The sequence below is a fragment of the Solanum dulcamara genome, chromosome 10 (assembly GCF_947179165.1).
Source record: "Solanum dulcamara chromosome 10, daSolDulc1.2, whole genome shotgun sequence".
In the NCBI taxonomy this organism is placed as follows: domain Eukaryota; kingdom Viridiplantae; phylum Streptophyta; class Magnoliopsida; order Solanales; family Solanaceae; genus Solanum; species Solanum dulcamara.
This window is the reverse complement of record NC_077246.1, coordinates 57938311-57963088: the sequence shown is the minus strand read 5'-3', so window position 1 is coordinate 57963088 and position 24778 is coordinate 57938311. Positions and strand designations below refer to the sequence as shown.

Genomic DNA, 24778 nt, shown 5'->3' with positions numbered 1-24778 from the left:
GAGAGATTTATGGATTTAATGTAGCTACAAATGGTAATTTTTTGAAAGTATACCTACAAATGATAAATACAATATATAAGTTAGCTACACCACGCAATTCCCTTAAAAAAAGTCTCGGTATATAAAAAAATACACTTAAATAATGAATACACGAAAATCAAATTACAAAAAAGAAAAAAGAAAAAAGTGGAAATAATTTTTAAAAATATTTTATGTGGGAATTACAATTTAAGAGAGTTATATGTTTCAAATTAAACATGCCTCCAAGGTCTTTCAGCAAGATTAACACATTCCTCATGTCTAAAGCAATAAATCAAATGATCAATAGTCATTCCAGCAGCTTGCATGAATGAATTTACAATCACTGGACTAACATGCCTCAATCCTCTCTTCACCAAATCTTTGCTAATAATTTCTGCTTTTGGACTTCTTAGTGGAACATTTCTTGCATTTCTAAATCTGTTTATTACTGGTTTATAATTCATATGGTTCCACATGTAGCAGCTCAAAGATCCAAATTCCACCCCAATCTGCATTTTGATAGACACACGAATTTGACTTTTATAAATACTTTTAAATTATTTAAAAGATAATTACATATGACTATTCTTAAAATGAAAATAAGTCAGACAACCAAACGTATCAGGCCAAATTAAATTAATATAGAGAATTTCCTGCCGGAAAGGTATATTATATAAGTTTACCAACTTGATTTGGTAAAGATGGTACTTTATTTTTGCATATGATCATTAAACTTATTCACTGTAACAATAAAGTCAACAAAACATTTTTTAATATATTAAAATAATTGAAATAATAAAGTAATAAAATTACTTTTGTCATATTAAAATAACTAAACTTTATTCACCGTGTAACAATAAAATCACAAAATTACACACTTACAAAAAGCCTAGCATTGATGGTAAGGTTTGTTGTTTTAGTGTGTAAAGTTATTATAAACTAAACTATTATAGTAGGTAAATTAAAATTCAGTTACTGACAAAATTGTTTTATGATATTATTATTATAACACAAAGTTTAATAACTTCCTTTTATATGTTGTGTACTATTCTTTATTTCATATTATTTCGTTATTGTTCTACTTTCATTCTGTATTTTCTTTTTCTAACTTTTTGAAAATATTTTATTTTAAGCTGAGGATCTATCGAAAACTTCGCTATCTCTACGAGGTAGATATAAGATCTGCATACCTCTTTCTTTCTCATATTCCACTTGTGGAATTACATTGAGTATGTTATATTGTTATTATAAAGTTTAATGACTACTTCCTCTGTTCTAATTTATGTGACACACTTTTCTTTTTAGTTAGTCCGAAAAAGAATGTCACATTTATATATGTAACAACAATTAAATTTTAAAATGTCCATTTTATTCTTAATGAAATGATTTACAGAAAACATCTATGACTCGTTTTAGATTAGTTTCAATTTTTTTTCTCTTTTTTAATCTCCGTATTAAGTCAAACAACATCACATAAATTGAAACGAGAAAACATATTATTATTATTATAGCGGAGAAAAGATTCAATTACTTTGATATAACAAAAATAGTTTGATGACTTTATTGTAGGAGTAGTAGTAGATAAAATTCATGAATGCATATTAAATGATGGTAGAGACTTGCCTTGACTATGCATTTGGCGTTGTCGACTATTGATCTAACTCTATTTTCAGCCAACATGAGGGACGCATTAGAGACCAATTCATTAATCTCTCTCTCCCCCATTTCAGCCACTTGCTTTGCATTGAATCCAACAAAGTCTTCCCTGCATTATATAATTAGTACATATGAAAAGGAATATTGAACAATATATAATTTGTATGTGGTCATTCCTGGTCACATGATTTCCCTTTTCTGAATGTACCATTTAGAATTTGAAACCCCATATTTAACGTGATAGGAATTAGGATACATTTTTACCACTAAATCATTGGTGCTTGTTCACACACACATTTATATGGGTGAAAATGATTTTCCACCCCCCCTCCCTCCGCCCCCTTCAAACTTTGCTTTTAAAATCAAACTCCCTCTTCAATTTTGAACAATATCAAACTCCCCCTTTATCTCATGCATTATCCATTTTATCCTTTTTATATCACATCTATTTAATATCTCTTTATATTATATATAATTTACTTTTAAACATAGATATTTATAACTTTTTCTTTAAGTTCTTTAACATTATAAGTAGAGTAATATTTTTAAGAATTTATCATAAAATTTAATATTATTCTTATGACCGTTATTTCAATAGCATATGCATTAAGTATGTGTATATGTATGTATACACATATTTTTTCTTTTCTCCACTATTTTACTCCATGCGTTTCATATTACTTGACTCTTCTTCATATATATGTCATCCCTTAAAAAAATTAATTAGAGGTGTATTTTACTAAACTAACATTATTAATAATCTTTTGAAATCTTAAATTTGACTATTACTACTTTATGCAGTTATTTAATACTAAGGGTAGAAATAAAAAATATTAAAAATTTCTTAAATTTCACAAATTGGACAAGCAAATTAAAACAACTATTTTTAGAATGAGAGTCAAGTAATATAAATGGCGGTGAGTATTCTCTTCTATAAAATAAACAAGATTTGATTGACATTGATGGAGTATTACATAAATTATAATCTAAAATAATTTAAAATTGAAATAATACAATCTTTAAAAAAATTTCCTTAATTAAATTAATTATTTGTATTTCCTAGATTAAAATATATTTGTATAGTTATTATTCTCTCCTATTTTCACTTGTATAATAAATATTAGAGTTTTGATTATTATCAACAAAATTAATTTTCTCATTATGCTAATTTACTTCATTATAGAGCATCATTAACTTATATAATTAATTAGAATTTTTTACTTTTTTTGTCCAAAAAATAATGTTTATGCTTTTATGAAAAATTTGTTACATTAAATAAAAAAATAAAAATATCATGATTTCTAAAGAAGTAAAAAAAATTGATAATAAAAGAAAAAAAATTGATGATAAAAGGGCATAATGACATTTTAAAATTTTAATTAGGATAAAGGGGGGAGTTTGATTATTGTTCAAATTTGAGGGGAAGTTTGATTTTAAAATCAAAGTTGGGGGGTGAAAATGATTTTCACACACACACATATATATATATATATATATATATATATATATATATATTATTATTATTATTATTATTATTATTATTATTATTGTTATTAAAAGTGAAAAGCTCTAAAGTGCAAAGTTAAATTATCATTTCTCCCCTACACTAAATTAAAATGTATTAAGACATCTATTAATTGAATATTAATAGTAATCATATCATATTATTATGCTTATACTAAATACTAAAAGTGGGAAGGTGTTAATTCAAAATTAAAATACTATTCCAATTATGTTTACGTACAAAGAAGTAAAATACATATTTATTGAAAAAAAAAAGGTTTGATTAAAAAAATATAAATATTGATCCAATAAAATGTTCAGATGTCTTTGGAATTCTATGGAAGTTGTTATGTACTCTTGGATATTTATTTCTTTTACATTTAATATTATACATTTTTAAAGTGTGATGAATAAAAATATCACTTATGATGAAATAATTGTTACTACTTAATTATCATATAAAGATTGTCTGCTCTTTCAATTAATGCAGGTGTCTGTAAATTTTCTCTGTGTTCGACCCTTTTAGCTTATTTGGTTCTTTGAGAACCACTTTAATATAGGGTCAAAATCATTTCCCAAGAGGTTTGGTTTAAAAATCAAACTCTCCCAACTTTCAATAATAATCATTTTTTTCTTTATTATCTCATAATATTAAGTGCTACTAATTCTTTTTTTTTTTAAATATAAAACTCTAATCTTTTTTTCTTAATATCCATAAATCTTTTTTATATATATATTTATAACCTCTAAATATTTAATTTAAAGCTTTAGATTTTTTTTTGATATTCCTATACTTTTATATACATATTTATCTTTTTTGTTTTATGAAACCCTTCACACGGTCATCTTTTTCATTCTATATATAGTTAAAATAGTGAAACACTTATATCATTATTGTACATTTTCATACTTTAGTTTGACTATATGAATAATCCTTTTGAATTTTGATTGGTAAACGCTGAGTGTGTCGATAAGAACTCGAAAAATTATGTACCTGTAAAAACTCAAACTGTCGTTAATTAGGAAAGGGCAATTAGTAGAAAAATTAAGCCAATCGGGATCCATCATCCCGCCAGAGCGGGACAGTTTCCACCACGACGGTGCCGCTCCAGTGGGATTCTTGCCAGTAGATCCAGAATGTTCGGGACAGAACTTAAAGTTGCGAATTCTATTTCCCCCCTCTTTTTACTAAGTGCCAAAAAAGGTGAGGGCTACTTGAGAAACCCTCAGAAGGCTGCTCTAGGCTTGGAAAGGAGGGAGAAGGAGATTTCAGCACAGAAAAGGCTCCAATCGGCGGAATTCAGGCCTACCTTCACTCGTCCGTCGTCTGAAAGCTAGGATTGAATCTACGATATCTCTCCATGGCTTCTTGACGCCCAGGTGGGCCAGATTTTCTTATTTGAGTAACTTAAATCTGTACCTATTTTTTAGTATAAAAAAAATAACGAGAGGGTTCGTGGTTAGGCCCTCAGGCATGATTATGGACAGGAAAACGTGTGTCCTTAGTGGTTAGATCTGATGTGACCTGGGTAAGGAAAATCTGACTGATGAATTAAGGATAGGTGAAGGTTTTTGTCTTCATGTATTGTGTCGTATGTGCTTGTAACTGCTTCATTTGTATGCATATTGGTACGGAGATGGGAAGGCATGAAATGAACTCTATGACATGACCGCGAATGTTACTTTATATGTAGTGAATCTGTTCTGGGTATTTGTAATCGTTCGTGACTACTCATTTTAAATACTATTAGATGAATTAATTGTGCTTGTTGGGATCGGTTGTTACGTTCTGACTTATTACTAGATCAGATGTCGTGTTCCGACATATTATTGGATTGAATGTCACGTTCTGATACATAATTAGATGGGGTGTCACATTTCAGCACATCACTAGTCTGAGTGTGGGTTCTATGAGAGGACCAGATATGTATTTATAGTCCCATGAGAGGACCAAGTATATGTTGATAGTCCCATGAGAGGACTAGTTGATATTTTTCATTCTGTGAATTAATGTGATTACATGTATAGAGACTAAGGGGTTGAGGTTATTGTAAATAATCCCACCGGTTCGGTGCCTGATTCGAGTTGAGGACTAGAAGTAAGTATAGTACTACCTGGTGTAGCTTGTGTGACCATATTGTAGCTTTTGTGACATTCTGGTGTTCGGGCATAAGAGTAGAGGTTGGATTGTTAAGTTGGGGTTCAGTTATTTAGAGTTCAACCAGATGGTAGTAGTTGTTGTATTTGGCAAGTGAGTGTTAGGACTAACTGGAATGTGTAATTGTGGGGTGACTGGGTTATGAATTGAATGGAAGTAGCCGGTCTAGAAAGGTTGGTAAAACTTTGTTGACTTTCGGAAATAGATTTAGGACAGTGTGATGTCGTATGGCCCGGTGAGTGTGTGAGGCTAGCACAGTTGGCTTAACGGTAGTATGGTTTCGAAGGACTTCTCTATAGAAAGGCTAGCTTGGGTTCGTAAATCAGAGTTGGCAACTGACCAATAAGGAATAGGTAAGTGTAAAACTACCAGAATATTGTGAGATAAAGTAGTTGTGGGTTAACAGTTGTCGGCGGTGTATTTTCTTACTGTTTATGTTTCCTCCTGTTGTTTTCTATATATTATGCGGTGGGTATCGAGTTGACCAATGATGCCTAGCAGTACGTGTTTGTACTGATACTACTTTTGTTATACCACTTGGCATAGTTTAGTTGCAGGGTTAGTTATATTTCTTAGGTAAAGACGAAGATGATTCTCCAACACCTTCTACCCTTCCTCCCTTATGGTGGGAGCTGTGTCATTACCTTATTTATATTCTGTATCTGTAGATGCTCTTATACATGTTTAGACTAGTATCCTTGGAGGTGTTAGATGAAACCTGTAATAAAATTTGAAATTGTAAATTAATATAAAGTGATTTTATAACTCGTTTGATTTATTGTTGTTTTTTGGTTAAACTTTTGCATGTTAATTCCGTTTAGAGGGTAAAAGTTCTCCTACTTAGATGTTAGAGTAGGTGTCCGTACGGCCCAGTGGATTGAATCATGAAAGTAACACATTTTTATGAATCAAGTCTTTAAAAAATGTGTATGTTATATTGTTTTCTTCTGTCTTTTTTTTTGGTATGTTTTCTCTCTATTGAAATTTTTTAATAATTTTCTATAAAATTTGTATTTTTATTTGGACTCAGAAATTTAGTTCAAATTCTTAAACTTTTAAAGTATTATATTATTTAGTATGAGATACACATGCAATACACGTATTCGAGAATTAGTAATTAAATAAAAGCTAGCAAAGTAGAAATATGTACCTTATTTGTTCCCTTATCTTTAAAATTTCAGTCCAGTTGAAATCCATCAACAAGCCAGCCAAAGAAAGTAGCTCAAACAATCGACTGCAGTGTGTGCACAATTGGCCAGTTAGGGTCTCGTATGATCATGAAAATTGTGAAAAAGAAAGTATTTTTTTTTCTTCAAAGTGAAATGGTATTTGAAAAATTAAAATCGTATTTTTTAAAGTTATTTTTTAATTTTTGTGAGTGATTTCACGAGAAAAAGCTAATTTTTTTAAATTTAAAAATTCAAGCTAAAATTACATTGAAATTTTATGGCCAAACATAATTTTTGGAATTCATTGGCTACTTAATATTCTCAAATACTAGTATATATTACTACTTGGAAAATTAGGTGAATAAGCTATAAGTTATTTATTACCAAACAAAAAAGCTATAAGATATTATATATTAGATTACTTACTGGTCATCATAAACTGGAACACCCCAGCATTCATCATGGAACTGCACATAAACCTTATCTGTATACATATATACGGTGGCGGCAGAATCAAAATTTTTATTAAGGATTCTCAAAATATAAAGAAAAAAAATTATGTTGCAAGCAAGAGTAGAACACACACAATCTCAAACAATTTTCACAACATCTTAACCACTACACTAAACCTTCAACTTGTGTTAAAGGGTGTCACGCTTGTATGTATATTCAGTAAACAAAATTTTGACCTATATATACAATATAATTTTTCGACGAAGGGGTATACTATCAAGGCATATAAGACACACTAAGTTATGAAAAAAGAATGTAATCGATGTATATAACATTTCTTTTAATTTTTTTAACGTTATCAATATATTTTAACCAGTTATAGTACTAAATTATTTACTACATTTTACGTTATCAAAGAAAAACCAATAATATAGACAATTATCTGTTTATTATAGGTCATCTTAATTGATACCAGAAACCACACACACACCATCTATGTACAAAAGTTAAACTCAAATAAAAGGAAAAAGGGAACAAATAAAATTTCTCATGGTGGATGCTCATTTTGAATAAAAAATATAAGTAAAAAACATTAGATTTTATTGGTTAAAAAAAATTATTAAAGGTTTTTGTGTGCTAGTGATAAATATTCTTCAACCTTAATCAATGTAATCACTTTTGATAGAAAGTGGTTTACCTCCCAAAGCTGAATTTCTCTATACGAATTTGGATTAGTCGTATTGCAAAGAGAGTACAAATCATGTGAAACTTACCAGTGCTATTAGTAATCCAGCTGCACCTCATAAGCTCTTTCTCATTAGGACTAACTTGTGGAACAACAATATTGCTGGCTGGAATTTCTCTTTTTTTCTTATCCAATTGAGAAGAATCATTTATTAAAGTGTGTGAGCAAGTTTTGTGAAGCTCAATTGGGTAAACTTTCTTCAAGTGTTTGGATAAATAAAACAAGTTACTCCCATAATTATTGCTAATAATTGGCTCCTTCTCTCTATTGCGTTTCTCTATTGCATATCTTCTTACATTTGGCTTAGACATCTTTCAATAAGAAGAAAACAATAAGCTAATCTTTCACTTAAATTTGGTACATGTAAAGTGGTTGATGTATACTATAAATATTTAGACTTTTAAGTGATGGGAAAAAGTTGGTTCAATGTGAATTTCATCATGGAGTACCTTCTTATATATACTTCTATCTCAAGCTATTCTTTTGAGAAAATGTTTTATGAAGGATAATTGCAATTTCGATTCTGATTTTTGGTTGTTGTGATATTTTTAATACATATTTAACCTTGTATAATTAATTAAAATATCCCCCCCCCCCAAATTTCTGGCCACATTAAGTCAAACTACATAAACTTTGATCAATGTTTTAAGATGTATCTTTTTAACATATTGATATTAAAGAATCACAATTAGTACTTTTCATGTAGTTTTAAATATTTAAGATTTTGATTTTGAAATATTAAATTGATCTAATTCAATTTAACTCTGTAATTAAAATTAGTCAAATTGGCTCTCATGAATTGACAAAAGATAAGTATATTGGGACGGAGGGAGTAGGTGTTTTTGGTCCCTTTACATAAGGGATATGTTATTTAGAACTATATTATCCTCGTATATGAAGTAATTAATTGTACAAATTTAACATAAGACATGAATAATTAAATGATTTAGCAGTTAATAGTTCGTTAAACTTATGAAGATTGACAAGCAGAAGAACTAAAACTTGATATTTCATCAATTGAAGGTTAAAAGTTTTTAATCATATAGTCATAACGACCAAAACTTGAATTTGTCAATGTTTAAGGGCCTAAATAATAAATTCCACTTTTTTAAAAAAAATAAGAAAATAGATTGAAGAAGTGGTTCGTTGGATCTTTAAAATATTACTATTGAAAATTTGACTCAGTTTTTAATTCAAGTGTAGGAACTAGGAATTAGTCTTTTCAGAAATAAAGATTCCTAGATGATTGAATTTTTTATACCATAAACTCAATTATTTTAATCTTATAAGTGTTCTGCATTAACAATGTTTGACAAAATTAAGTAACAAACAATAGAAATCATTTAACATAATACAAAATTCAATTAGAAAAAGGATTAGTCATTTTTAATTGTTGATAGTTTAGTAGTCACTGTTCAGACATTGTCTATCTGATGACCTATATTTTTTTTATTTTTTATTTTTGTGTTTGAGTGCTCATTTAAATGTATGTACAGTGTCCTGTCAAATCAAGAACTTATACCACTAAATTTGTTTTACTAATAATATTTCCATGTTTCCTTCATGCATGTTATACTTATTTCATAAAAAATTAAGTCCCAACAACCTATGCTTTTCTTAATTTCCCACATTACAAATTATAACAATGAATAATGGAACAAATACTAGGTAAGGACTGTACATATATAATAATAGTAGTAATGTATCATTCAATCACAACAAATACTTTGAAGAAAATGTAAACCAATGAAACATTAGTTCAAGTGTTCACCTCAGTGCAACTGGGTTTTAGACCTAATACCATAATTTAATTTAGATCTCTGAGAAAACCCTATTTTGGCTTCACAGATGATGATAGATTATTCTCTCTTTCATTTGTACATTTTGTGCTAAGAAAACATATTTCATCTATCTTAGTCCTCATATACTAACCATATACAATCTTTTATTGGACACATAGCGTCACGTTTTGGTGATCCAATTCATCAATCACGATACATATCCCAAACTAGCTACGACCATTATATTGTTTTAAAAGGAACTTTTGGAACTCGCTCCGAGGCGGGACACTAGCAAAACGATTCGAGACTTATTTGTGGAGCTTAGTTCTGTGAGACTTATATCCTAAGCTTTCGATATACGCCCTAATTAGACACACCTAATTAATATCCAATGCTCGGGGCTCACCTAACAGTTTTTACACAAATTATGTGTCAAATTCCTTAGTTAATATTGTTGTCCCTCATAATTCCTTAATAAATGAATGTGTTGAGGATATTTAATGAATTAATTGTACAAGTTAAATCAAGCAATTAGTTAAGTCAGTTTGGGAGTTAGTTAGCATATGATTCCTTGGTAGTTAGAGAATGACAGCTGTCATTCTTAATAGAGAAAAATATCTTGTATATAGCTCACATGTACAATTCTTAATTCTCAGGATGAATGAAATAGTTTTCTCATCCTCCCAATTCCTCTCTTCACTCGATTTCCTCTCTTCTCTTCTTCCTTACTCCCATTAATGGAGTTTTTCAATATGGTATCAGAGCACTTGTCTCTCGTGTTTGTATAGTGTAAATCAATGTCCGTTCGAGGTGCGAGTTTGATTTAGAAGAAATCTTTTTTTTACAACTCAAATTGCTGTCTAAATCGAAGATCTAGTGAAATCTGTTCATAGCGATTCCTGAAAAAGTCACTGAAACTACTGTAGTTCAGCTGCTTGACATGTAAATCGATCGCATAGATCACAATCATCCTCTATTCATTCATCCATCGGATACTCAAGGTTCTGTTCTTATCTCAATATAACTTTTAGGTTCTAAAAACTACTCATTGTGTGGTAAATCCTTGAAACTAGTTTTACTTGGAAAAAACAAGCCAGACTTTCTGTTAAGAACATACCGAAAGGACATGTATCCCCCTTCCATGCATAATCTATGGGAGAGATGTAATGCTATTATTTTAGGTTGGATCATGAACACTGTTTCTAAGGGTCTAGTTAGCACTATAATATATGGATCTAATGCTCATACAGTTTGGGAAGATCTTCGTGAAAGGTTTGATAAGTTTAATGCATCTAGGGCATTTTACTTGCATAAGGATATAGTTACCCTGTCTCAAGGCACTGTATTTGTTTCCAATTACTTCTCTCGATTGAAAGAGCTCTGGGATGAGTTTGAAACTTGGATGCCCCCTCCTTTGTGTGCCTGTCCTGAGTCCAAACAATGTGCAGAACATTTAAAATTTTAGAATCTATGCCAGTTTTTTATGGGACTAAATGAGTCTTATGTTTATGCTAAGAGTCAAGTTTTGATGACTGTTTCAGTACCAAATGTTAACAAAGCCTATGCTATGATAATCAATATTGAAAGTCAGAGGATAAATGGAACCAACAACAGTTCTTCTTCCATAGAAGCACATTCAAAGACTGCTCTTATGGACAATAAAATATCTCGTGGTCATCATGCTGAGAATGATGGATATCACCCTACTAACTATCACTCTAGAAAAGCAAATGGTACTACCTCTGGATCTAGAGAAAGTAATAGTTATGGCTCTGGTAATGGCAATAGCGGTGGATACAATTCACAGGCTGATAGTAATAGTGGATACAGACAAATGAACTATGGTGATGGCAGAAATGCCTATGGCTATGGGAAGTCTCATGTTCACTGTGATTTCTATCATTACAAGGATCATACTAAAGAGACTTGTTATAAGCTGCATAACTACCCTAAGAAGAAAGGAGGAGCAACTAGTTCTCATGCCAATATTGTTGCTATCGAAGGAAATCAGCCAAGTGATGCTAGAGCCTATAATTTATCTGTAAGTCCCAATGCTAGGTCATATGTCTTATCAGCTAACATTCCTACAGCAGGTATATAGGGATTTTTTACACCTGAGCAGTATAATCAGATACTTTAGATGCTGAGCAAAGACAAAGAAATGGACACTATGGCTAATGTTGCCACTACAAGTACATAAGGTATTATCACAACACTTATGTATGATGTGGTTAATTCTAATTGGATTGTTGATACAGGTGCCTCTAATCATAGGGTTCACACTCTAAATCTAATGAATCAATATACGGACCTTGGAGATAAGAAAGATATAAAAGTAAACTTACCTACATAAGGTCAAGTCCATATCAGTCATGTTGGTGAATCACTGGTTCTTAAGAATAAAATAGTGAAGGATGTTCTATTTATACCAGACTTCAAGTATAACCTTCTCTCTGTCTCATAATTGACAAAGCAGCTTAGGTGTATTGTGTTATTTTTTTCCTGAATTTTGCATATTTCAGGATCTCTTCAATGGGATTATCCTAGGGATTGGTAGAGAGGATCAAGGGCTATACTTACTGAAGATAGAACTTAAGAAAAATCTCCAACAAGTAAAAAACAATGATCATGAAGGCTTTGCTGTTCACAACTCTTGTAATGACAGTACTAGTCCTTATAGTTTTAGTACTTCTGTCTCTAATAAAGCATGTTACCTAAATAATCTATGGCATAAGAGACTTGGGCATGCCCCCTTTAAAGTTCTAAGTCAAATAGACTGTTTACACACTATGCATTTGAAAGATCATGGTTGCATTGTATGTCCTATTGCTAAGAAAACAATATTGCCATTTCCTACTAGTATTTCTACTTTTACTTCTATTTTTGATATTGTGCATGGTGATGTATGGGGCACCTACAAAATTGCTAATTATGATGGAAAGAGGTACTTTTTAACTCTGGTGGATGATAGATCTAGATACACTTGGATCTTCTTAATGCATACTAAATCTGCCTCTCTCATTATCTTGAGAGAATATCTCTGTATTGTGAATACACAGTTTGGAATGAATGTAAAATGTCTTAGAACAGAAAATGGTACTGGAATTTTCAATTCTCAAGTAGATAGTTTGCTAAAAGAGTATGGAATCCTACATCAAAGTTCTTGTGTATATTTTCCTCAATAAAATGGGGTAATTGAGAGGAGTCATAGATCTATTCTTGACATGGCTAGAGCCTTAAGATTCTAATCCTGTGTATGCTTAAAATTTTGGGGCTTCTGTGTTTCTACAGTTGTATATATTATTAATAGACTACCTACTATGCTATTGAAAGGTAAGTCTCCTTTTGAGATGCTAATTGGTCATTTTCCAACTCTTCACCATCTCATAGTATTTGGCTCCTTGTGCTATGCTATTGATCCAAAAAGACTTGACACATTTGCTCCTAAAGCTGTTCCTGCTGTGCACTTGGGTTATTCCCCCTCTCAGAAAGTTTATGTCCTGTACGATTTAAGTTCCAAATCCTTCCTTGTTAGTAGAGACATTGTGTTCTAGGAAGAAGTATTCCCTTTCAAGAATCTAAATTCCTCTCATAATCCCTTATTTACAGTTCTTGTTCTACCTGAAGACTTACTTCCAGGTGATTCTTCTTCACTATGTGTCCTTATATCTCCTCCAACTGTTTCTAATGTTGTAGCTCATTCTCCTTCTTCTGAGTCTACTATAGTTGTTGAGTCTGGCTTAATCATTGAACCCTCTATTTCTGTTGTCCCTCCTAGAAGGTCCACTAGATCCTCTAAACCTCTTGTGTGGCTTCATGATTACATACTCCTAGTTCCAAATATGCTTGTTTATATCCCATATCCTAATATGTGTCCTATTCCAAATTATCTCCCTTTTATAGAGCTTCTCTTACTGCATATTCTGCCATTATTGAGCTATATTCTTACAAAGTGACTTGTCAGGATCCTCATTGGGTTAATTCCACGAAGACTGAGATTACTGCCCTTGAGGATAATTGTACCTGGTCCATTATTCCTTTGCATGCTGATAATGTTCTTATTGGCTATAAGTGGATGTTCAAGGTAAAGCATAAATCCTCAAGAGAAGTTGAAAAATACAAAGCTAGTCTGGTAGCCAAGGGGTACAACCAACAAGAAGGCTTAGACTATACTGAGACCTTCTCTCTAATTGCCAAGATTATTACTATGAGATCACTGGTAGCTCTAGCTGCTTCTTGTGGTTGGTGTTTGTTTCTGATGGATGTTCATAATTCTTTTCTTTAAGGTGATCTACTTGAAGAGGTCTATATACAAATTCCTGAGGGTTTTGCAAACATGGGGAGACGCACATGGTTTGCAAACTTCACAAGTCCTTGTATAGACTGAAGTAAGCACTAAGACAGTGGAACTTGAAACTTACTAAAACATTGACTGAATGGGATTTCTGCAATCTTATTATGATTACTCATTGTTTACAAAGAAAATAGGAACTGAGCTTCTTATTATCCTAGTTTATGTTGATAATCTCTTGATCACTAAAAGTAACCAGAGTCTGATACCGCAAGTTAGGAAGGACTTGCAACATAAGTTCAAAATGAAAGACCTGGATGAGTTGAATTACTTTCTTGGAACTGAATTTTCCAGAACTGTTGATGGTATTCTTATGAACCAGAGGAAGTATGTCCTTGGACTTGTGTCTGAATTAGGATTAGCAGGATGCAAGCCTGCATCTACTCCAGAGTTTAATCACAAGCTAACATCTATTGTGTTTGATGAATGCACAGGTAGAGATCCAAATACAAAAGACAAACCACTTGGTGATTATTGGAGATACCAAGGACTAATATGAAGATTGTTATACCTAACTAGGACTAGGCTTGATATAGACTTTTTAGTTCAAGTACTTAGTCAATACATGTATTCACCAAAACAGTTCCACATGGAAGCTGTACTCAGGGAAGTAAGATATATCAAAAGAACAATAGGTCTTGCCTAGCACAATATGTTCAGAACTGGTAGCGTATTATGACTCTGATTAGGGGGTTTATATGGAGAGTCGAAGATCAGTTACTAGGTATATAGTGAAGTTTGGGAATGCAGTTGTGTCCTGGAAATCAAAGAAGCAAAGTATTGTATCAAGGAGTTCTACAGAAGCAGAGTTCAGAAATATGGCCACTATAGTTGCTGAAATAGTTTGGCTAAAAGGGTTGTTTAAAAAATTGGGAGTAGAGTAAAGATGACTGTTAAATTGTTCTGTGACAGCAAAGTTGCCATCCAAATAGCAGCACACTCCATCTTCCATGAGAGAACTAAGCATTTTGACATAGACTGTCATTTTTTAAAAGAGAAGATCATAGAAGGTCTCATCCATACACAACATATTGGAACCAAATAACAACAAGCAGATCTACTTTAAGACCCTCAAAATTGGAAAGTCAGCAAACGTGGTTCAAAAGAAGTTTCCTAGAAAATTTCAGCTTTTGCTTCAGGTGGCTCTCCAAGAAGGCCCTTCATAGTCCATAGTGCACTCCACGAGCCATGGGGTGTGCCCGTGAACACCACCAGGAAAAAGGAGGAAAGTCCAATGAGAGAACCATAGATGGCTTCACGCCCCCCCAAGGTCCAATTTAGGGTACCTACCATGGAAAGGTACCACGAGTTGTGGTGGCATCCGTGGTGAACAACCCTGTTGACCCCCTGTCAGGTTCCTCACCACAACCCCCCACCATGGGCCATGGTGACCTTCACAGACCATTATGATCTCCGTGATGGAAGTCCTGCAATTTCTCTTTTTCCTCGAGTTCAAGGCAAAGAGAGCGATCACCACCACGACCCGTGGTGAGGTTCATGGACTGTGATAGGTCCCTCCGTCCAGTTACTTTTCTAGTTTTCAATGGGGTTATTTTGGTTATTCCCTATATTTCATTAATGAAAAGTAAGTCTCGTCCTCGATGAATAAGGACTCACCAAAAAACTTGGAAATAATAGCAAACTCTAGCCACGAATAAGATGTGTCGTATGATCGTCCGTCCCTACATTATGATATAATGTAGGAAAATATGTGTTAGTATATAGAAAGTACTAAGTATGTGAAATATGCATGAACAATGAGAATACAAACCTAATCAATATAAACATAGGATGCATAATCAATGTAATGAAAAAAATGCATAAGAATTGAAAAACATTTGAAGTCATATAAAAAAAACTTATGGTCAAAGCATCATAAACATCATAATAAAACTTACCTTATTTCATATAACTTGTATGGGATAGGACCTTTAACCGACATCTAAGACCATGAGAGTTATAACATGAAATCTAATGTAACTCCCATATTAAGAAGAGAGAGGCTACTTGCCAAGGTAGACTTCGTAAGAACATCATGAAAATCATAAGCTATACGTGGATCCACTAGCTAGGCCATTAAGTCAATCTATAGGGGTAATATAGTTTGGGACTTTAGATTGCTACAAGGTTACTGAATCGAACCCCACCTAAAAATCCTCTTGGTTCTTGGTCAATATCCCAACAGAATTCTTTGAAACATCATCAATAACCTTATCATGAAAATAACCATAAGAGTAACTCATTAACACAGTGATTAATAAGAATCCATGAGTCGATGAGAATCGACCTTATAACCTATTTAACATGATTTTATGAAAATTATCCTTATAACACCATAAGAATTTACTTGAACATCATTAAAACATCATCATAATCTTCATAAATTATTTATAAGACTCAAACCTCATTTATAGAGACCTTCATTGAAATTCATGATCATAGCTTATTGAAATCATAGTCAAAATTGACTACATGCATGAGTACTTGTAAAACATATCAAAATCATGCAAATGAGATTAAAGTATTCATAATCAAGTCATAGGAATCATCTAAACTCAAAATCAAGGCAGTCCAATGCACTTTGACAAAAACCCTAAAATTTTATACTTGAAATTAACATGGATTTTGAAAGAAAACCCTTGGGCTCCATGGATGAAATCTCAAGGTCCTAACAATGGAATTTGAGTGATGAAACTCTTGGAACCTTAGATTGTATAAGTTGAAGTTCTTGGGAGAGCCTTTTCTTGCTTGCCTTAGAGAATTTGAGAGAATGAAATAAGAGTAGGGGGAAATCTGAAGAATGGAGTAGTTATAGGATCTGAATCTTCCCCCAAAAGTGTCTAGATTCATTGAACATAAATTGAAAAAAGACAAAAATACCCTTTATTAAAACTGGCCGGAGAACCCTACGAGTGGCTTCTATGAATCGTAGAAAGCTTTACTAGTCGTCAACATGAGTGGTCAAAGTGATGGACCAAAATCAAGCTACTAGAATTTGGAACTTAGTCTCTACGAATCGTTTCTACGAGTCATACAAATGACTTGTCAACCACCACTAATGCTTGGTCAAAATTTAGGCTTCAGTACTCATCCTACAAGTCCACTTTATGATTCGTCAAACACTCTACGACTCATCTTGTTGAGTCATAACAAAAGTACCAAGGCTTGCTATTTTCAAAATTCAGACATTGATCCTGGGATGATCCTACAACTCATCCCTACAAGTCGTAGGACTTTCTACGGGTCGTAACTCAACTCATAGACCCTTCTTACACTTAACCAAATTTTTAGTCCTCAGTGCCAATCCTACGACTCCATCCTAAGATTAGTAGAATCATCTATGAGTCGTAGTTCGTGGGAACTGGCACAGTCTAATTTTTTCCCAAAACTTCCTTGTTTTGACTCTTTAACTTCTAGGGTCTTACATATGTATATGTGTTGGCATGTGACACTCAATCCCTATATATATGTATATATATGTCGAAATATGACATTAGATCTCTATATGTATATGTGTCAAAACGTGACATCTGATCCCTATATATATATATATATCAACCACAACCACAATCACAACCCACAATGAATGTTTCACATGCTCGCACAGTCAAGCAATATGTTTATTTCATGCAATTGATCTTAGAATTCATTTCATTAAGTTTGTTACATCCTTCCTAGTCTCACACATGCAGGCAATACTATCAATTACATTAACAAGCACATGTAGCATAGACAGGAATGTGAAACCATCGCCTGCCTCAAAATCAAGCTTCCCTTTTTAAAGTCTTTCGGCTTGTTCTTGGTCTAAAATTATGCAAAAATGTACACATCAATGAACTATTGGCCTAGAATATTTGGGTTACATCAAAATCCTAACCCTTGGTCACTTTCATGATCATCTTCCTCCAACTAGGGAATTTCCAACCATTAAAATCAGGCCCTCAAGTTATTTACCATATATTCTAGGTCCTAAGAATTAAAATAAAAGTTAGAGGAGAGATTAACTTACCTTTCACATAAAATTTGATGAAAAACTGAAGAAATATCGCCCTAGGTCGCTTCTGGTCTCTTAAGAACGAAGTGAGAGGAATAAAATCAGTTTTGGAATTTTTACCCTTTAAAGTTTGTGATTGTCCCATCATGGCGGCCCCACCTTGGTTGGTTTCATGAAAATAAAAACTCATAATTTGTGTCCCAAGCTCCCATTTTGCAACATGCTCTCAAACCATGATGTTCTAATTTTTACTATTCACACCAAGATCAATTACGACAGTTCTACTCACCCGAATTTGATTTCATAAAGCCGTACGGGCCCTTAGAGTCTTGGCTATCAACTCTAACTATCACACTGATAGAATCATCACTCATCCATTACCAAACTACCCTAGACCTCACCTGACTCAAATTTCGTCCAAGTCTAACCTAGGTTCAAATTTTTTAAGTTACTACTTAGAAGTTTTCTGGTATAATTTTCTTTCCCATTGGAATACTCATAATGAAAAAGACAGCTCGTTACAACATGTTTTACAAAAGTGATTTCGAGATTATTAGAATAAGAGTACCAATGAGTCAAGATTGGTGAAGTTCTTGTTATAGCATACTATGTGCATTCAAGGTTCATATCATACATAGCATGTTATGTATGGACTCCAAGATATAATCGGAGAAAAGGGGGACTATTTTACCAGAAAACTATGTATATGTACAAATATCCAAAAGTTGGCAATGTAATATCGGTTAGCTACCGGAAGAGACCGCCATTGCTAGAATTTGATTGCGTATGTCATATATTTGAATCTATATATATTTATTTGCTATATATTGTTATACAAACATACCATGCATATTAGACTATTGTAAGACCCAAAAAATTGGAAAGTCTCAGAACAAGGATCAAAAGATGATTTCCTAGAAAACTCAGCTTTTTGGTAGTTTCCACCGCCTGCCCAGGGTTGATTTGGCCCCTGGTGATGACCATGAAGGACATCATGGGCCATATTCCTCCCCATCGCCCGTGGTGAGCCACTATTATTAAGGTCCCGATACTCGGGATTCTGTAGGAAAGGATCGACAACAAGGACCACGGTCCGTGGTGAGCACCAAGAGTTATGGTGCCCTCCGTGGTAGACACCCTACCCAGACCCCTTTTCAGTCCTCCATCATATTCAACTACTATGAACCGTATTTCCTGTCACAGACCCTTGCCCATAATCTCAAGTTCCTCACCACGACCAGGACAATAGATGGTAGTGTCCTTCATGGACCATTATAGTCTTTGTGAAGAAGGTCCTGTAGATTTCCTTTTCCCCAAGTTTAAGAAATCGACCACGGACACCACCATGGGCCATGGTAAAGTTCAGAGAACGTGGTGGGTCCTCCATGAACCCTAATTTTCAGTTTTTCAGTGGGGGTATTTTAGCTCATTCCCTATATTTCACTAATGAATGTGGACGATTTTTGGGTCTATGTTCTCACCTGTTAACTACCTAAGCTTTCTAATGCTCTCATTATCTCCAAAACGCTCCAAATAAAAAATCTTCTCTTTAGAAGTGCGCTCTTTAAATATTCTTCTCCCTCAAGTAATTTCAAAAGGGTTTCTTCAAGAAAAAGCTTCAATTTTCTTCAGTCTAGGACTTCTAAGAATCAAAGTATGTGGGACTTCATCCATGGGTACCTTTCACCCATGAAATCCCAAGTTTTCTCTCCAATGTTTTATGATTTCTTCAATCTAAAAGCCCTAATTTCATGATTTGCATTGGGTCTTCTTAATTATGATATATTTCAATGATATTAGCCTTCTTATGCACAATTCACATCATATTGCATAACTTTAAGATGAATTTAAATGGTTTATGATATATTCTAGTTTCAGTTATGATTTATGAGTTATGATCATGATTTTCAAGTTATATTCAATAAAAGCTTTATTTAATGATCTTCAAGCTTTGTAAATGATTTATGAAAAGTTTTGAATAATGATTGTATAATGTTTCAATCAAGTTAATGATAGGGTGATCTATGACCCTAAAGATGTTTTATGAACAAGGATTTGTAATGATGGAAGGTGTACACCCACATTACATAAATCACATGATAGATGAGCCATTCTTATGATTTTACTATGACGATGATAGATTAGCTACTCTTATGTTATCTTTATAAAGATGGATTGATACTATTATTATCTTTCCTAATGATGTTATTAACTATATTTTCATGAAGATTCTATTGGGATAATGACTAAGCACTGAGAGGACTTTAAGGTAGGGTTTGGTTCGGTATGCTATTATATCTACCTAAGGGAATCCTAGTAGCCACCTTTAGTCCTAAACTACGTTACTCGCGTAGGTTCAAACATGCCAATTTGGCGAAGCTAGTGGATCCACATAGCAAGTTAAAAGAGTTATTAATGGAGTATTATAAGATCTCGGAAGTTCGAAAGTCCTAATAAAAGGAGAAAAGGATGAAATCTTAGAGAATTGTAGAAACTGGCATAAGGTGATGACCATGGAAGGCCATCACGGGCTGTGGTAAGCACCACATATCATTTTGACCAATTGTGGTGGGGATTTAAAGACTCAAACATGCAGAGAAAGGACCATGATGAGTGATCACGAACCATGGTGCACAGACTATATTGCCCTTCGTGATGACCCCTCCTCTGTAGCCTTGGAAAACTTTCCAAGGCAAGGACTACGAATGACCACCACGGGCCATGAAGTTCTTCACGAACCGTAGTGTGCTCCGTGATGGTCACTCCTGCAGGGTCTACACCACGGCCATGGTTCACGGACCATGATACCCTCTATGGACCATGAATGTCTCCATAGAGGAACTTTAGAGACTTTTCTGCAACCCCAAGATTTTTTCCCCTCCAAGTCAATTATCACGTGACACCACTAGGACTGTGGTGAGCATCACAGCTCGTGATGGGTCTTCCGTGAAGCTAGTCCGACCAGATTTAAAAGGGGTATTTTTGTCTTTTTCTATGTTTTAATATTAAAGTGATATCATTTTGGGGACTGAATTGACCCTATCTAAAGATCCCAAACCTTCTAAAGCCCTCATTTCTTATATTTAGACTCAAACACCAAAGTCTCTTCCTCTCAAAGTTCTCCCAAGGGTTAAGCTAGGGTTCTATTTTAAGATTTCTTCAAGTCTCCATTTTTAAAGTTGCTTTGGGGCTTTATTCTCCAAGATATGTGGGTCTCATTCATGGGTTCTTCCACCCATGGAGCACAAATGTTTTTTTCAACTTAATCGTTTAATTTAAAATGGTAAAATCTTATGGGTTTCTATATCATGATTCCAAATGCATGAATTATTGAATATTTAAAGTTTATTTATCTATGTTAGTCTATATTAACTCTTAATTGCATGAATTTGATGATTTTGTTAAAGGTCCTTATATGAAGGCATGAAAGGGTTTCAAGGTATTTTGGTGGGATTTTCAAAAATTTCTTAATTGATGCATTTCATTACTCTCATGCATGCTAGTATTGTTTTATATGTTTTAAAGGTTGAATGAATAGAACCCACCTAGTTTTACTATGTTCTCAATGAATTTGAAATGAAAGCTTTATCTCCAAAATGAATGTTAATGAAAGCAAATGTCTATGATTAAAGGGAGTCTTAGAAAATGAAAGAATGACGAAATGATGTATTCCACTTGTGAAAGACCAATTCTCACTTGTGTGAATCAAATGAAAGTTTTTATGAGCTATTCTACCGAATGATGTTTTGATGATATAAAGCTATGTAAATGATTATGTTCTTATTATATGGACTATTCTATGGGATTGATTTAACATTGAATGGGGATTTGAGGTGGATTCGGTAGGGGAATTCTAGTAGCAACCCCTTGTTCCATTAACTATGCGCTAACATAGGAGCCTTTGTAGGCTTAGGCTAGTGGATCCATAAATAACCCTTAAAGTTAAAGTTAAAAAAATAGATAAAGTTAGCGGAGTTCTACCTGGCAAGTAGACTCCCCGTGCCAATATAGGGGGATATATTGGATTCCCATGTAATAGCTCGTATGGTCTTAAATGTCATTACAGTCATCTTCCCACAAAATGAATATTTTAAATGTTATTTACTTGATTGAATGTGCATGCATTACACTATGCTTTATACTACATTAATGTTAAAATATTTCGTTAATGTTCATGCATGCTTACATACTTAGTACATTCAAAGTACTAATGCATACTCTTTTGCCTACATGATATCTCCATGTAGAAATCAGCGTTGCTCCGCATTCACCTCCACGTGGCTAGATTGATCATTGAAGGCTATTACTTTGGTGAGTTTCCATGTTTCAGGAATAACACCATATTTCCTTTTCTAGAGGAATCATAGCTGATTAGAGTGCTACCAAGTTTCTTTTTTGGTTGCAACCAAAATTCCAGGGAGAATGAAATTTAAAAAGTCGAGGAACGAAGTAACCTTATCCAATGACCTCCTTCCTCTTCCTTAGAGTTGTTTATGAAATGTATAGACTCTTAGTTACTTTTGATACTTATTATGAGGATGAGTTAGGGACATGTCTTAACCCCTGCAAAGTCTTTTTAGTAGAGGTATGTTTGGACATAAATGCATGATGTTTAAGTTTGACTTTTGACTCTTATTCCTTGTTACTTCTCTTAGTCCCATTATCCCTCTTATTTCCGTTTGTTATTGAATGTCATTACCTATGAAAATCTAAATGAATGCTAAGAAGCTTGGGTAAGGTACCACCGGGTGTCTTATTCTCCATGTCACATCTAGGTCCTAGGCTTGAGTCGTGACAAGTATGCCCTGACATGCTAGCCTCCTCCATCTCGATGGGGGAGTCATCGAATTCTATGTATTAGCTCGTATGGTCATATATATCGATTAAAGATCCTATGCCACACCAGTTAAAGCAGGTTATGAGTTCTTATGATAATTATGAGATTTTGATGCATTGACCAATGAGATAAATATTTTAAGGCTTTCATTACTTATTTCATGTTTTAAATATATTGATTTTGCATCTCATGATTCAGATTGATTGTTCTATATTTATTGACACGCACACTTCTCACATACTTAGTGCATTTCATGTATTACGCACACTTATTTTCTATATTGTATCATAATGTAGGGTTCGATGATTAGTTCATCCTCCTCCCGCTCGTGGATAGTGCTTGCTATTATCCTAGTGTTGGTGATTCCTCAAGTTTTGAGGAAATGATATTTTACTTTCTTATGAGTCCATGATTTTCTTTTGTTCAAGTATTGAGTGAGCTAGGAGCTTGTCTTATGCCCTATCGAGTCAGTAGAGGCATGTTAGATATTCATGGAGTCTATGTTGTCGTTTTGCTCATTTTGAGACTTATGTTCCTTTTATTGAGACTATGATTCCGTATCTTGATTTAACCTTTTTTGATTTGTTTACCTTATTTATGCTCATGAATGATTTATTTAGAGGCTTGGTTGGGGTTCCTTGAGATTCTAGTTGTCGTATCATGGCTAGGCCCTAGTCCAGACCGTGATAATTATTATGAGGCAAGATGTCGTCCATAGAGGCTATCATAATTTTAGTTTCAGGTGGTATTTTACTCTTTTTTTATCGCAAAAATTTATGATTTCATTTTTCTCCTTACATACTAGTACATTTTCATTCGTACTGATGTCCCGCTGCCTGGGGATGCTGTATGTTGTGTTGCAGGTTCAAATAGAGATCTTGATTAACATTTGCAATAAAGTTATTGTCTCAGCCGAGTATTGGTAAGCTCCATTCTTCCTGGAGCCATTGGTTGTCCGTATGTTTTGCATAGTCAAGCTTTATATGTAGTTTTTGGTATTGTTGGGGCTTCTTCCTAACGAGTTGAGTTGTAGTATTCATAGAGACTTGTGGACATACTTTGTTGGATCTTCTCAGCTTCCATTTATAGTCTTGTCGGATAATTGTATATATGATTCTAGTTACAACCTTGTCAGCTGGCTAGTTCTTTATTAGTTAAGATGGCATTGTCGGCTCATTAGTTATGTTTTTGATATTGTTGTGATCTCGTTGATCCATTTATCTTATTTCAGTAGGTTATTGTGGCGACCTTGTCGGCCCTCGTTGTTTCATCTCCTTTATGTTCAGTTGATTCACTCGATTTAGTGAGGCACCGAGTGCCTGTCGCGCTCCCCTAATTTGGGGCGTGACATTTATCGCTCCATGCTCATATTCATTACATTCAGCCACATGTCTTCTTTCACACATATTATGCATTGACACCACATTCATATAAGAGAATAAAGCAAATTAGTTGGACGATTTCATGAATTTTAAGTATTTTATTTTAGTTATCTTCATATCATCAATATAGTGCATTGAGATTCTAACTCAACGTCTTACTCATATAAATGCATGTTATGCCATAATGTGATGAAACTCAAGCCCAACATCTTATAATCACCATGATACATCAGAATTTTAACATGATATCATACCCTTATGATGCGATAGAATTTGAATCCACTGACCATCAATCTAGCATAATAAGTCAAAATGTAATGTCAAAAGTCAAAATATTTTCATTCTAGTTCATCTAGCAATAGGAAGAAGAAGAGAAAAATTACTAATACATACCCCATAAAATGTATTAAATCACAAATGACTTTAATTATAAATATGAGCACAATGTCCCATGATTGCAAGCCAAGTGTTAGTTCTTAAAAGTTGATATAATAAAAAACTAAACTTTCTCTAGATTTGCAAAAGCAGAAATACAAATAAATATATTTTTCTAATAAAAAAAGAAAATTCAGATATGTTTTATCCTTTTTTTTGAAACATAATAAGCTCCTTCACTGTTTCACATTTATACATAAAAAAATATTTGGCTTATAAGTTCACTTTCGATATTTTTTCCAGCTACAAATATATTTGACTCATCTAACGAACACGTTATTAAATTCAATTTT

At 33.3% G+C, this 24778-nt stretch overlaps 1 protein-coding gene across 1 annotated transcript; it reads right to left on the bottom strand.

Annotated features, from left to right (window-relative positions):
- Positions 1 to 227: 227 nt before the first annotated feature.
- Positions 228 to 8104, bottom strand: LOC129871294 (uncharacterized). Its single transcript, XM_055946199.1, has 5 exons — positions 7734 to 8104; positions 6934 to 6991; positions 6489 to 6572; positions 1645 to 1786; positions 228 to 530 (listed from the first exon to the last, which is right to left on the bottom strand). Exons 1-5 carry the CDS (start codon positions 8014 to 8016, stop codon positions 252 to 254), a joined length of 846 nt encoding a protein of 281 aa, XP_055802174.1. The 5' UTR covers positions 8017 to 8104; the 3' UTR covers positions 228 to 251.
- Positions 8105 to 24778: the final 16674 nt, after the last annotated feature.